The following is a 15,789-nucleotide window of genomic DNA, read 5'->3' on the forward strand; positions in this document are numbered from 1 at the left end:
TAATGAATTTGTAGAAAAGTCTGCATACATGTTTAACCATATGACGTCCTCGACTTTGTGCGGTGATATCTGAATGATGGGTGCAGCTACAGGCATCATTCCGATATCACCGTCTTCAGCCACCGATTCTCTGCACCATAAGAACAATCATAGCGACAGTCTCACCGCTTGATCGTTCTTATAGGCAGCGGGAGGGGATGTCCCCCCCCCCCCCTCCCGCCGCCATCCGGTGCTTCTCCGGGCTCTCCCGTGCCATCTGGAGCCCGGAGAGCAAATCGTCCGGCGCTGGTTGGGAAGCATAGAGATGACTGGTGACCAGATGGTCACCAGTCTTCTCTATGACCGTCGGATTCCCGGACGCGACGTTATGACTCCACGCCCGATACCCGGAAGTAAACAGAGCCGCAATCGCGGCTGTCAGCATGAGATCAGAGAATTTTTGTTCACGATCTCATGCTTATAAGCCTGGAGGAGAGATGATGTGGGGCCTTTTTGACCCCACAACTCTCTATAAAGAGGACCTGTCACACTATTTCCTATTACAAGGGATGTTTACATTGTAAGAATAAAAAAATGAAGTAAAATAAAAATAAAATATTTTTTTTTTTAAAACGCCTCTGTCCCCGGTAGCTCGCGCGCAGAAGCAAACACGCATACAAGTCCCTCCCACATATGTAAACGCCGTTCAAACCCCACATGTGAGGTATCGTCGCGTGCGTTAGAGCGTGTGCAACAATTCTAGCACTAGACCTCCTCTGTAACTCGAAAATAGTAACCTGTAAAAAAAAATTAAAGCGTCGCCTATGGAGATTTTTAAGTATGGCGCCATTCCATAAGTGTGTGTAATTTTAAAGCGTGACATGTTAGGTATCTATTTACTCGGCGTAACATCATCTTTCACATTATACAAAAAAATTGGGCTAACTTTACTGTTTTTTATTTTTTAGTTCGTGAAACAGTTTTTTTTCCCCAAAAAAAAGGTGTTTGAAAAATGATTGCGCAAATACCGTGATAGAAAAAAAGTTGCAATGACCGCCATTTTATTCCCCAGGGTGTCTGCTAAAAAAAAAATATATATATATATATATATATATATATATATATATATATATATATATATATATATATATATATATATATATAAAATATATAATGTTTGGGGGTTCTGATTAATTTTCTAGCAAAAAAATTTTGATTTTTACATGTAAAAGAGAATGGTCCCTGCTGTCTTCTGGGACCCGTGTGTCTCCCAGAAGACAGCGGGGGGGAGCGGGAAGTGGCGTAGATACCCACACATAATGCGGCTATCTATGCCCGGAAGTGGGTGCAGATGCCTGTATAAGACAGGTATCTGCTCCCCCCTCCCCTCTGAAAGGTGCCAAATGTTACACCGGAGGGGTGAGGTTTCCGAAAAGCGGAAGTTACATTTTTGGGTAGAATTCCGACCGAAGCTTGATGCACGTGCAAATATATTTGCTGAATGCTTGGAAATCACCTGAAAAAAAATGAAAAAAAAAACTGCATGGAAATCACTAGGAATACTCAGTGCTCAGGTGTGAGTGCAAAGTAAGGCAGGCCATACATGATTTTCACCCTATTTCTTACAACCAGCTGGTTGAACAAAAGAAAATAAATTGATTCCCCCATCTGCACATGCGGTTGGGGAATCCCTCCAATGGAGCTATTGTATTCTGACAGCGGGGAGGCTTCCCACCCATTAGAATACACTCATCAGCACTGCGAGCATCTGACCCAGCTCTTTCCCAGCCTGTCTGCAGGAAAACATAAGCAGGAGGAGCTTCTATTCCTCTGCTGCTGGTCACAAAAAATAAAAAAATAAAAAATATAAATAAATATTTTGGAATAAAAATAAATATCACTAAACTGTTATTTGAAATTAAAGGGGTTGTAAAGGTAAATGTTCTTTCACCTTAATGCATCCTTTGCATTAAGGTGAAAAAACATCCGACAGTACCGAAACGCCCCCCCGAGCGCCCGTTTTTCTTACCTGACCCCTCGAAAGTCCCACGCTCGTCCCCGTCATCCTCTTTGGTCCCCAGCCTGGCCGTTGATTGGCTGCACTGGATGGATTAAAAGCAGCACAGCCATTGGCTGGTGCTGCTGTCCATCAGGTGGAAAGCTCTTGCGGAGGGGGAGCCATGACAGACGCCGAGGGACCCCAGAAGATGTGGATCGTGGCCACTGTGTGCAAAACGAGCCACACAGTGGAGGTAAGTATAACATGTTTGTTATTTAAAAAAATATATAATTTTACTTTATTGTCGCTTTAAATCTTTATTCTTTTTTGGCAATAACATGGTATGGCCGTTTTTTGCCAGTCACAGGCTGTGTCACGCCCCTCCAGCCTGCGTCTTAAAAGAAGAGGGAGGTGAAGCCTCCATTTATCTTTTTTTTTTTTTCACAAGAAAAAGGCTCCATTTATCTACATGTAATATCCCACCCCCATTGTGTTTAGCTGGTTAGTAGGCATGGAGGAGAAGGGAGGGAGTAGGCTGTCATTGACCACTGTGTATATGCCCACATGTGTGACTCTATAGTCACACGGGCTGCTCAGATATGATAGGGAGGAAATGCTCAGCATAGAAACTCCCTGAAAACTGAGCAAAATGTGCAGAGTCATCACTACAGCTGCAAAATCCCTTGCTGTACTGGGGACATGGACAGAAGGGGGATATAGAGAAAAGCAGGATCAACCAGTTTTTTGCAGAATACAGAAAATGTATCTCATAGTGACTGAGTGAGTATGAACAGCATGTAATACACCATTTATTGATACTTTTTTTTTTTTATTCTTATTATTATGTGGGTTTAGTGACACTTCAAGGTGCTTGCCCGACAGACTGCTGTTTTTCGTCTTTACTATTTGGTGGTATCACCTTTCAGGAGAGAGTACAAGTATATTACAGTTACAATAAGTCAGTGTATACAAATAACTCGAGTTCCAAATGTATGTTTTGCATATTGTTCCTTCTTCAATAAAGTGGCCTACCAAAGTGCTGATGATCCATTGTTTCAGTTCCTGTTCCTGCAGTCTGGGGTTTTACACTTCGCAGGTTCAGCTTCGGTTCGGAATACACAGCTAACCGCTTATTAGTGTTTTCTGCATGCTTGGCTGCAATGCATTCATTTAGTAGACAACAGTGGGAAATGTTAAATTAAATAGCCACATGAAGCCTTTTGTACATGTTTCTCTTCTAGTAATTTCGACTATTACCTTATAGCTCATCTCAGGGAAATGAGAAAATCCTCCCTTGTAGTGGGCTGAACCTGCACTGCAAGGGTTTACTGATCCATTAGTCTAGGGCAGGGGTCTCCAGACTGCGGCCCGGGGGCCAGATGTGGCCCTTTGCTTGCTTTTATCTGGCCCTTGGGGCACTATTTCATCCACTGATACCAACAATGGGGCATAATTATTCCCACTGACACCAATGAAGTGGCACAATTCCTCCCAATAATACCAATGATGGGGCACAATTCCTCTCAATAATACCAATGATGGGGCACAATTCCTCCCACTTACACCAATAATGGGGCGCAATTACTCTCACTGAAACAAACAATGGGGCGTTATTTTTTTCACACTGATGTCGAAACCTTCATTACTCCCACTGGCCACAGTCCGGCCCTCCTAAAACCTTAATGACAGTAAACTGGCCCTTTGTTTAGAAAGTTTGGAGACCCCTGGTCTAGGGGAGATGAGAAGCATTTTTACTTGCCTAATCCTCTGCTCCCCTGACTGATGGCACTCCCCCATGCCCCATACGAACCCTGCATTATTATTATTTTTTAAAGGGTAAATTTTATTGTACATACCAGCAACAATACACAGAAGTATATTACAATACACATTAATACACACTATAACCAAGCCACATTAGCAGCGAAAAACAGTGTGAAACAAGTACAGCATGTACATCCAGTCTCTGCATTATTTTTTATGGTGTCAGAACCTAAGACTGCCGAAGCGTAGGGTAGAAGATGCTATGGGGACTGGTCTAGTAACGTGGAGGATCGGGTCAGTAGATCTTCTTTTCTATGTCTCCTAGACCTAAATGAGCAATTAACATTTGCAGCATGGGTGCAGCCCCACTGTAAGCCCACTTTCAGTCAAGCAGGTCCGCCTGCCTGTCCGTTTTCATTTGACAGTCATCTGATCCGATGGACAGATGCCGGTAGGTGTCAAAGGACAATGGGTGGTCCGATTGGATCTGCCTAAAAACTGATAGGTGGACCTGATTAGTCCGCTGGTGTGAAGGGGGGCCTAAGGAATCATTTTTAATAGTCCCGGAGTTGGGCTTTGATGCAGGATTCTGGTTGATTATGCTGGTTTGCCTTTATGGAAATGCTTGCATACAACATTTTGGCCCTCGTTCACACTGAATGCGGCTTTGAAATCGTGTGACTTCATCTAAAATTACACAATTTCAAAGCTGCATGTCAGTGCGACTTCAGGTGTGACTCGGAAGACATCTGTGCGGCTTCATGCACAGATGTCTATTCAAGTAGCACCCGAAATCACCAAAAGTAGTGCAGGAACTACTTTTTCAAATCGATGTGGCATCACAACGTCAGGGTTGCACCATTTTGAACAGTGCCATTGCTGACAATAGGGCGTGACTTGTCATGCGATTTGACCTGTTATTCAGAATACCCTACGTGGTATGCTTGCTAGATAAGTAATGAAAGTGACCCTTCCCTCTCTCCTCTCCAGCACTATTTGGTCACATTCTCAGGCTCCTGTGGTGCTCTCTATAGCCACCGGCACCAGGGAAACAAAGCCCTGTGTAAGCTCCAACCTGACTTGTTGGGGCTTACACAGGACTATGGACTCCTTCCCCACCCCCATGGGTGGGGCCAATAACCAGGCACTTGGCACTGTCACATGTGAAAAGGGGGAGTGAGTCACACGCTCACCCATTCTTGGGACTTTCGGGTCTTTCACTTTGCTCCCAGTTGCCGAATGAAGCTCGGGGGGGGGGGGGTGCGAGGATAGGTGAGTATATGCTGCTGGGGAAGAGTGGAGTTAGGTGAGTTAGTATTTTATTTTGCCCTGCATGGCCAAAGAAAGCTTCATAAATAAGTCAGTAATGATATTTTTCTATAGCGTGGGCTTTGGTGCTTTTTATGTGCTGTTGGGGTAGATAGAGCAACAACCATCTTTGACACACTCAGTAGAATATCATACTAAGACCAATGTTTAGACAATTTGAGACAATTAACCTACCACCTTTTCTTTTGAGCTTGGGAGGAGAACCGGAGTACCTGGAGTAAACCAACTTAAGTATAGGGAGAACATGCAAACTCCATGCAGATAGTGTCCTGACCGGGACTCGAACTAATGACCCTAGTGCTGCAAGGTAGGAGCACTAACCACTAGGTCACTGTGTTATTATGTGCTGTTGGCATCCATACATCTGCCATGACCAGTGGACTTTTTTACCTTTTTAATTTTCTCATTCCAGAGGAATATGCGGATAATGAAGGTTCAGTTCCACAATCCCCATACTCCACACAGTCCTACCTCAGTCTGCCCCTCCAGTCCGATGTTAGGAGTAATAATGAAGACTCAAGCCTTTCTGCAGCATCGTCTTCGGACAGTCCCAAGCGCAACTCCCAGTCCCGCAGAAAAAGTGAACTGGTGTTGTTGGGATGCGCATCTCTTCTGGCAGCTGTAGCACTCGGCAGTGATCTCTCGGAGTTGGTGCCCCAAGAAGAGAAAAGAAAGGGCATTTTTCAATGGGCAGCAAAGGGCATGAAGCGTAGCGGTAATTCTCCCAGCCACTCCTTGTCTAAAGAGGAGCCAGTCATCCCTCCCAGTTCAGTCACGCTCATCTCATTGTCTTCCATCTCAGACTGTAACTCCACCAGGTCCCTTGTACGCTCAGATAGTGATGACACTGGACTGGCCAATGATAGCGCGCCCTGTGGGCAGATCGCGGACGAGGATCCCAGTAGGGAGCAGGCTGCCCCTGGCCGGAACCCGCTAGTGGACTACAAATTGGAAAGTTTTAAGAGGGACCCACGACAGTCCTTGACTCCAACTCACGTTACAGCCGCCAGAGCTAACGCCACCGCAACCAGGGGTCACAGAAGGACACCATCTGATGGGGCCATACGGCAAGTGACCCCGGGTCATAGACGTTCACCTTCAGATGGCAGCACACCACCACAGCAGTGTGACAATGGTCAGTATGAAATCCTACGACATCGAGGTTACACAATTGGAACTGTAATTTGTTATTTTTGTTATGTTGGCAATATTGGTACACAATTTAATTTCATTTTGTTATTTATCAAATTATTTTACTTCCTTTATATGTATTTTTATATTATAATTAGTGAAAATACCTACATTTGCAATCAATTTTACATTGACACTAGCAGAAGTTCATGTAGTGTATAGACGGCGCACAACCAAAACTGAATGTGAAATCACGGTGAAAGGCGGCCTCAGCTTTGACACCTCCTCATGGGTCGCAGTGACTAGCAGAGGTTGGAGCAGCACCGTGATTCAATCACAGCTCCAGTCCTTTGCATGGTTCTGTCAGTCAGTAGTTTGCACATTTACAGGTGCATCTCAAAACACTAGAATATCATCAAAAACGTAATTTATTTCAGTAATTCAATTCAAAAAGTGAAACTCATATATTATTTAGATTCATTACACACAATGTAATATATTTTTCAAGCATTTCTTTAGTTTAATTTGGATGATTATGTCTTACAGCTAGTGAAAACCTAAAATTCAGTATCTCAGAAAATTTGAATATTGCATAAGTATGGAAATTCGCGCAATTGTCAGTTAAAGCAACGCAGTGCCGAATCGCAAAAAGGGGCCTGGTCCTTTAGCAACAAAATGGTCCAGGGCTTAAGTGGTTAATCTTGATGATTATGGCTTACAGCTAATGAAAACCCGAAATTCAATATCTCAGAAAATTCTAATATTGTATAAGGCCAATAAAAAAAAAAAAATGAGGATTTTTAATACAGAAATGTTTACTGAAAAGTCTGTCCATGTACAGTATAGTATGCACTCAATACTTGGTTGGGGCTCCTTTTGCATGAATTACTGCATCAATGCGGCGTGGCATGGAGGTGATCAGCCTGTGGCACTACTGAGGTGTTATGGAAGCCCAGGTTGCTTTGATAGCGGCCTTCAGCCCATCTGCATTGTTGGGTCTGGTGTCTCTCGTCTTCCTCTTTCAACCCCACAGATTATCTATGGGGTTTAGGTCAGGCAAGTTTGTTGGTCAATCAAGCACATTGATACCATGTTCCTTAAAATATTGGTACGTATATTGGCAGTTTGGGCAGGTGTCAAGTCCTGCTCGAAAATGAAATCAGGATCTCCATAAAGCTGGTCAGCAAAGAGAAGCATGAAGGGGCTGTGGTGACTTTGGACTTGATAAAACACAGTAGACCAACACCAACAGATAACCTGGCTCCCTCCATCACTGACTGCGGAAACTTCATACTGGACCTCATGCAACTTGGATTCTGTGCCTCTCCACTCTTCTTCTAGACTCTGGGACCTTGATTTCCAAATGAAATGCAACATTTACTTTCATCTGAAAAGAGGACTTTGGACCACTGAGCAACAGTCCAGTCCTTTTTCTCCTTGGCCTGGGTAAGATGCTTCTGACGTTGTCTCTGGTTCAGGAGTGGATTGACACAAGGAATGTGCCAGTTGTAGCCCATGTTCTAGATAAGTCTGTGTGTGGTGGCTCTTGAAGCACTGACACAGGCCGTAGTCCACTCCTTGTGAATCTCCCCCAAATTCTTGAATGGCCCTTGCTTCACAATCCTCTCAATGTTGTGGTTATCCCTGTTGCTTGTGCACCTTTTTTTTTTTTACACACTTTTTCCTTCCACTCAACTTTTCATTAATATGCTTGGATACAGCACTCTGTGAACAGTCCACTTTTTTAGCAATGACCTTTTGTGACATACCCTCCTCGTGGTGGGTGCCAATGACTGTCTTCTGGACAACTGTCAAATCGGAAATCTTCCCAATGATTGTGTAACCTACTGAACCAGCCTGAGAGACCATTTAAAGGCTCAGGAATCTTTACAGGTGTTTTGAGTTAATTATCTGAGTCTACAATATTGGACTTTTTCACAAAATTCTAATCTTCTGAGATACTGAATTTTGGGTTTTCACTAGCTGTAGCAATAATCATCCAAATTTAAATAAAGAAATGCTTGAAATATATCACTCTGTGTGTAATGAATCTACATCATTTATGACTTTCACTTTTTGAATAGAATTATTGAAATTTAATTAACTTTTTGATGACTTTATAATTTTTTTGAGCTTTATCTGTAGACTGGTGGAGAGAGTGGTGACCAGTCATAACGACTGTCGTTTTGCTTAGGAGCAGGGGAGAAAAGTGAGGTCTTCAAACTGGCAGCACTGTCTAACAGTGGTGCTTGGATCACAAGGCTGGCTGGACAGAATAACAAATCCTTTGCCAGGGAAAGTCATTTCTTGGCGTTGTATTTAAACTGTGCATGTAGGTGTTTGTATGGAAAATAGCTTTAAAAAAAACTAAAGGGTTCCATATCCAAGTCTAGCAATGAGCCAATTCCATTTACTGTTTGATGCACAAATATCATAACATAAACAAAACATTTCCTTTACCTTCCCTGAATGAGACAAATCTCACACAATCCCCTTCCCAGACACTGCAGCTCACAGTGGGAGGGTTTCAGCAACAGAAGCAGTTTGGTCAGTCCAGGTGCTGATTGACAAGCTACAGACTTGTGACTGAGCAGCAACGAGGCCGACGATCACACCTCCTGGAACACAGTACTCTTCCTGCCACTGCCTCTATGCTTTATTCTCCAGAAGGGTGGTGCCATCTTTGCTAAGGCAATATCCAGGGTCACCATTTACTCCCTGGATGGAGATGCTGGCTCAGATGACATGATCTGGTAAATGATGGTGTGTGGTGCTTGTTCAAAAATGTCTGATACAGATCAGCCCCTGATGCAGCCTCTCACCTTGCAACGTGCTACCAAGTTAGTGTTGGTCTGATGACTGGGGGAGTGGAGACTGAGAAAATGCTTCCTCCTGCCTGCAGCAGATGGATGACATAGGTTGGACTTGATGGACTTGTGTCTTTTTTCATCCTCACCTACTATGTAACATCATATCAGCCTAGGCAAAGTCACTTGACTAAAGCTCGATGGGGGCTTTTTAATGGTAAAAGTGTGAAACTTTTAAGCCCTTGTATTGTTGCTCTAAATCAGGGGTCTCCAAACTTTCTGAACAAAGGGCCAGTTTACTGTCCTTCAGACTTTGAGGGGTTTGGACTGTGGCCAGTGTGACTAGAAATGCCCAGGCGTCAATGGGAGTAAAAAAATACCCCATCATTGGTATTAGTGGAAAGAATATTGTCTTATTGTTTGTACTAGGGGAAAAAATTATGCCCCATCATTGGTGTAATTTGGAGGAATAGTGATCTATTGTTGGTATCAGGGACAGGCATAGTGTCCCATCATTGATGTGATTGGGAGGAATAGTGTCCCATTGTTGGTATTATGGAAAAAAATAGAGCCTCATCATTGGTGTTGGTGGAAGGAACAGTGCTCCATTGTTGGTGTCAGGGTAAGTGTCGGTGGGAAGAAGAGGGCCTGGAAGTTGGTGTCAGTGGGAGGAATAGTGTCCCATTATTGGTGTCAGTGGGAAGAATAGTGCCCCATTGTTGGGCTCAGTGGTAGGAATAGTGCCCTATTGTTGAACTCAGTGACAAGAATTATGCCCCATTGTTGGTGTAGAAGGAATAGTGCCTTATATCAGTCGGAGGAATAGTGTCCCAAGGGCCTGATAAAGGCAAGGAAAGGGCCACATCCACCCCCCGGGCCACAGTTTGGAGACCACTGCTCCTAAATTGTGAAATGTCCAAAATGTATTTATTTACACTTATAAAGTTACTGAAGGGTCTACTTTGAACTGTGATACTTTGATCTATCTGTGCTGGTTTAGTAGAAATAACTTGTTTTTTGGTTTTTCTCCCATAGATTCCAAAGAGCTCACTCCGTTCCCACTTTTGCCAGACCCCCGCTTCGTATTCCCCCCTCCAGCGCGTCGCAAAACCCAAGACAAGGACTCTGCAGTTGAAAGGCCCACCACCCTAGAATTTGCCCCCAGGCCTCGCCCTTCTGCCAGCCGCCCGAGACTAGACCCTTGGAAATTTGTGTCCCTTTCTCGGACTCACAGCTCATCTCCACCTGGCAGCGGAGGGGATGCCAGCTCGAGTGGATCTGCAGATGGTGTTCAGGTGGGAGGTGCAGAGGAGACCCTTCTGGACATGGAAGTGGAAGGACAAAGATTGGATAACACTATCCCGCTGTGTGGGGGAGGGATCCGTACACAGATGGACCCTTATTTTAATTTGGGGGCAGATGTTTCTTAATATAATAGTCTGCTGGATCAGAGCATTATCTGAAGGAAAGAAGCAACCCTTATGAATGTATTATGAAGTTGTAAAACAACGGGTATAAAACGATATTCTTAACTGATTAAACAAAGCGGGGTACCCCCACTCTAGTCAGTTAAAACTGAAGGTGTCAGTAAGCGAATACTCAACTGCAGGCTTAAGAAACAACCAACTCGTCTTACGACTATTTTCCTCATGGTTATTCTATGGGCCCCTCTGTAGATGAGGATTTGATTTTTATTTCTGTGAAAACGACTGAGCCTCCGCTTGCCTCACCTGTGTTTACAGCTTATCCTTACCACCTGCCCTGTTAGGGGGGGAGGGAGCTTGGTAGATCCTGCTGGACCCTGGGATGTCACTGGTTTAATCTGCGTATAGCACGGCAATAGGCAAGGGTCTTGGCAGTTCTAGTAACTTAAAGGGTGACAGACCCACCATAACTTGCTCCATCATTGTCCTAATGGTGATCGAAGTATTAATAAAGAATTTGACCACTCTCCTTTGCAGTGTATGTGGCATAAATGCATCAACAGCTGTGTTATGTGATTATCTTACAGATTCAATAATCTTCTAGTTAGATGGTTTAGAAATATGCCGATATCAAAGCACCAATGTGCAAAATAAAAAACAACCAGGGGTTTATTTCCTAAAACTGGAGAGTGCAAGATCTGGTAGTCAATCAGCTTGTATAACATCAGATTGTTCAATTAAAGGAGCAGTCCACCCTCACACTAAAATTTCTAAATCTACATGCATGCACTACCTAAGACTAACCTATCTAGCCCTGTAAAGAAGAAATCAAAAAAAGCATATGTACTGATTTCTTCTTTAGATTGGTTAGTCTGAGGCCTCGTACAGCCCTGGTTCACACTGGGCACTCCCGCAGCCCAGTGTGAACCAGGGCTGTACGAGGCCTCAGACTAACCTATCTAAAGAAGAAATCAGTACATATGCTTTTTTTGATTTCTTCTTTACAGGGCTAGATAGGTTAGTCTTAGGTAGTGCATGCATGTAGATTTAGAAATCTACAGTCCCGATTTCGGCCGCGATTTAAGAGACATCTGTGCAGGTTTCTGCACAGATGTCTATGTAAATCGCGGCCCGAAATCGCAAAAAGTAGTACAGGAACTACTTTTTTAAATCGGTGCAGCGCCGCAGATGCGGCGTCGCACCGATTAGGACAGTGCCATTGCCGGCAAATGCCGCCGATTTGAGATGCGATTTCACATGTGAAATCGCATCTCAAATCGAAGGAAATCGTACCCAGTGTGAACCTGGGCACACACAACCGAGAATGTCGTCGCAAGAGAAACGTCGGTTTCCTCAACGAGTTTCTTGACAGGCTTGTCGATAATCTTGTCAAGCTTTCTTTGCATACACACTGTCAAGACAAAATCTTGTTGTTCTCAAATGCGGTGACGTACAACACGTACGATGGCACTATAAAGGGGAATTTCCATTCCATTGGCGCCACCCTTTGGGCTGCTTTTGCTAATCTCGTGTTACTGCGTGTTAGTAAATGTTTGGTGAGAGACGATTCGCGCTTTTCAGTCTGTTACAGAGTGACGAATGTGCTATCTCCATTACGAACGCTACTTTTACCAAAGGCGCGCTCCCGTCTCATACTTCATACTTTATTCTGAGCATGCGCGGGTTTCTAAGCATACACACGAACGTGTTTCTCGTCGTAAACCAGCCTGACGAGAAACACGACAAGGGTTCTCTTTTTTTGTCGTCGAGATCCACAGCAGTTTTCTCGACGAAAAACATACACATGACCGTTTTTCTCGGCAAGAATGTTCTGCCAGCCTTTTCCTTGATTCCCCAATGCTTTCGAGTCATTCGCTCCTGAGCTCTGATAACTTTTAACTTCCCTTGACGATTTTTGTGGTGGCTTCTTAGAGTTTAAAGACCCTCCAGGTATTCCAAGGTGAACGTCTCTAGCTCAATTTTTTTTGTAGTCTTGGATAGAATGTGAAAGGGTTGGAAATCTATTGCGGATTTATTGCTGTCCAGGACTCTGCAAGATTCACCCTCTCTTTGGCAGGTTCACATGCATAGCACACAAGTGCTTAAAGGGTTTGTCCACTTTCATGAGAAAAAATAATGGGCAAAAAAATAAATAAAGCGTGTACAATTGTGACTCAAGTCATATTGTAATGCAATGTCATTAAAAATTACCTTTCCTTTTCATTCTGCAGCTCTGTAATATTCTGTCAAATGCAATGCAATATGGCTACCTGCAGGTGTTCTGCACACAGATGGTGTACAAAACGCCCCCTGAAAATGTAATTTCCTGCTTGAGTGATTGGCTTAAGATTTTCCCAGAACTCTGCACTGGGATACAAGTCAGATTTTGGCATCCCGTGCCACGCTTACCCCTAACGCCTGTGTTCTTCACCTATAACAGCCCCCTTTCCCATAAGGCATGCAGGCCTACCGGTAATCGTTTGCCCCCAGGCCTTATACACAATGCTGTTGTGCCTGACTACCATGCCAGGGCAGGTGTGAACTGAGCACTGCAAACAGGTACTTGTGTTTAGTAGACAGGCAGAGTGGTTCAATCACAGTCCAGATACAAGGCAGGCAAGGTTTAGAATAGTGAGGGTAAAATACGTAGTCAAAAGGGAGGCAGGTTTCAGAGAATAGTCGACATCCAATCTCAGGTCGTCAACAAGGGAATTCAAACAGTAGAGCAGACAGAGAGCTTGATCACATATTACACAAGCTATCACAAGCATGAGACTGCAGGCTTGGCTGGCTTAAAGTGGGGGTTCACCCAAAAAATACATTTTTAACATTAGATTGAGGCTATTTAAGGGGAGCAGAAACGGGTATTTTTTTTTTCAATGCAGTACTTACCGTTTTTGAGATAGATGTTCTCCCGCCGCTTCCGGGTATGGGCTGCGGGACTGGGCGTTCCTATTTAATTGACAGCCTTCCGACCGTCGCATACAGCGCGTCACGATTTTCCGAAAGGAGCCGAACGTCGGTGCGCAGGCGCCGTATAGAGCTGCACCGACGTTCGGCTTCTTTTGGCAACTGGTGACGCGCTGTATGCGACCGTCGGAAGGCTGTCAATCAAATAGGAACGCCCAGTCCCGAAGATCATACCCGGAAGCGGCGGGAGAACATCTATCTCAAAAACGGTAAGTACGGCATTGATTTTAAAAAAAATACCCGTTTCTGCTCCCCTTAATTAGCCTCAATCTAATGTAAAAAAAAAAAAAATTCGGGTGAACTCCCGCTTTAAATTGGGTTTGGTCTCCACCCAGGGTATGGCCACATCAATCACCTTGCAGATGGACAAACAGTCGGGGAAAATGTATCACAGGATGGTGGAATGAGACCAGCAGCTATCAAGGATCATTCCTGCCTCCACCCACCAACCGATTTACTGCCCAGGAGATCACCGATCACTTTAAACAGACGATTGATACAATTCGCAAGGAGATCTCTACTGTTAAGATACCCTCCATGCTTTACACTTTGTACCCACAGGTACAATCATTACTTCCCTCTTTCAACCCCACCACTATAAGCAAATGCTACGTTCACCCCCTGGCTCTATTCTACACTCTCTAACCCACAATTTCAATCCCTTTCTCTCTTCTGGGATCTTCCCCCAACTCTCTAAAACATGCCCTAGTCACCCCCTTACCTAATAAGTCCTCACTGGACCCATCCAATCTTAACAACTTACGCCCCATCGTCTTGCTCCCCTTTTTATCCAAACTCATTGAACATCTAGTCTGCGACCAACTGAGCGACCACCTTACTGATAATAGCCTTCTTGATCCCCTTCAGTCTGGATTTCGTCCCCAACACTCCACAGAAACTGCTCTACTAAAACTAACAAACGATCTACTAAGGGCCAAAACCAATAGACACGATTCTGTACTGCTACTCTTGGACCTTTCTTGCTGCCTTTGATACAGTTGACCACCCCCTCCTCCTCAAAAAACTCCACGCCTTTGGTCTCCGTGACTGTACTCTTCGCTGGTTCTCTTCCTACTTATCCAACCACACCTTTTAGCGTTACTTACAATTCTACTTCCTCCTCTCCTCTTCCTTTCTCTGTTGGGGTCCCCCAAAGTTCTGTTCTTGGACCTCTCCTATTTTCAATCTACACCTCCCCTCTGGGTCCAATACCACCTCTATGCTGATGACACCCAAATCTATTTCTCTACCCCTCAACTCACTCCTTCAGTCTCCTCGCGTATCACTAATTTACTATCAGATATATCAGTCTGGATGTTGCACCACTTCCTCAAATTCAATCTATCTAAAACTAAATTTATAATTTTTCCTCCCCTCGTGCCTCTCCGAATTCCTAGGGGTGTATGGTGCATATAGCAGAAGTAAAGGAATGTCCGCAACAAGTGTATCTTTGCTGTGCTCTTTATTACCCAGCCGGGTAAAAACAATAAACTTGTGGTGAAGAAGGTAGAGGAAGGAAGAAGAAGAAGAAAAGCAAATTCAGGCGTAGTAATAGGGAAACAGTCCTGCTCTCACATGTAACACTTCTTTGCGCCACTCCTGCTTGAGTGGGAATAGCGTACCTGCACAGGCCTCTCTCACTGACCTGGCAGCCAGAGTATCGCTCGAACCTTTGAGAAGAAGTCTCTGCCACAGACCCTCCTAGGATGAATTCAGTAAGAAACCTCTGCCACAGGCCCTTCTGATTGTAGTTACGGAGATGTACCTCCTTAGTGAAATTACGCCTGGATCTCCTTATCTCTTTCAGGTACCGACTGACAGGTGACCAGCCTCTCAGTGTCTGGATAACTCGATCCCCGGTGGATTGTCGAGACCCTATTGGATTGCCAGCCTCTCATTGGCTCTCCTCAGATGGACTCCCCACCAATTATTTTTCTGTAATGGAGAGCCATCCTGCTTGCAATTTGAATTTTTTTTTTTGTAGGTTTAGCATATTGAAGCATCCAGAGTGAGAAGTCAGAAGTATGTAACAATGTCCCTTACACTGGTGTCAATGGGCAAAAAAAAAACTACAGTTGTCAACATTTGAAAGCAGCGACCACTTAAACCAGGGGTGTCAAACTCAATTTCATCGTGGGCAGCATCAGCATTATGATTGTCCTCAAAAGGGCCGCTTGTATCTGTAAGATTAGATATCCAGCGCATCACCTCCCCTTACATTAGATGTCAAGAGCCACCCCACCATCAGAAGTTGAGTCCCCCACTCTCCCTTACATCACAGTGCACCCCCCTTTCCTTATGCTGCTGCTGGGAAGAAGCTGGATGTGTTGCGTGAAAGCAGAAAGTAAGGGTCTGGAGAATGACCAGAGGAGGGCTGGAGCTCTCC

At 44.4% G+C, this 15,789-nt stretch overlaps 1 protein-coding gene across 3 annotated transcripts in view; it reads left to right on the top strand.

Moving 5' to 3' along the window:
* Nucleotides 1-10,993, top strand: part of MAP3K10 (mitogen-activated protein kinase kinase kinase 10) — an 89,160-nt gene extending 78,167 nt beyond the window's left edge. For all 3 annotated transcript variants that reach the window (XM_040323137.1, XM_040323136.1, XM_040323138.1), the window contains 2 exons: nt 5,484-6,206; nt 10,045-10,993. In XM_040323137.1, the coding sequence (XP_040179071.1) occupies nt 5,484-6,206; nt 10,045-10,439 (1,118 nt within the window). In that variant the 3' untranslated portion in view covers nt 10,440-10,993. The remainder of the gene's footprint in view (nt 1-5,483; nt 6,207-10,044) is intronic.
* The last annotated feature ends 4,796 nt before the right edge of the window (nt 10,994-15,789 follow it).

Source organism: Rana temporaria, chromosome 9, assembly GCF_905171775.1.
Source record: "Rana temporaria chromosome 9, aRanTem1.1, whole genome shotgun sequence".
NCBI lineage: Eukaryota > Metazoa > Chordata > Amphibia > Anura > Ranidae > Rana > Rana temporaria.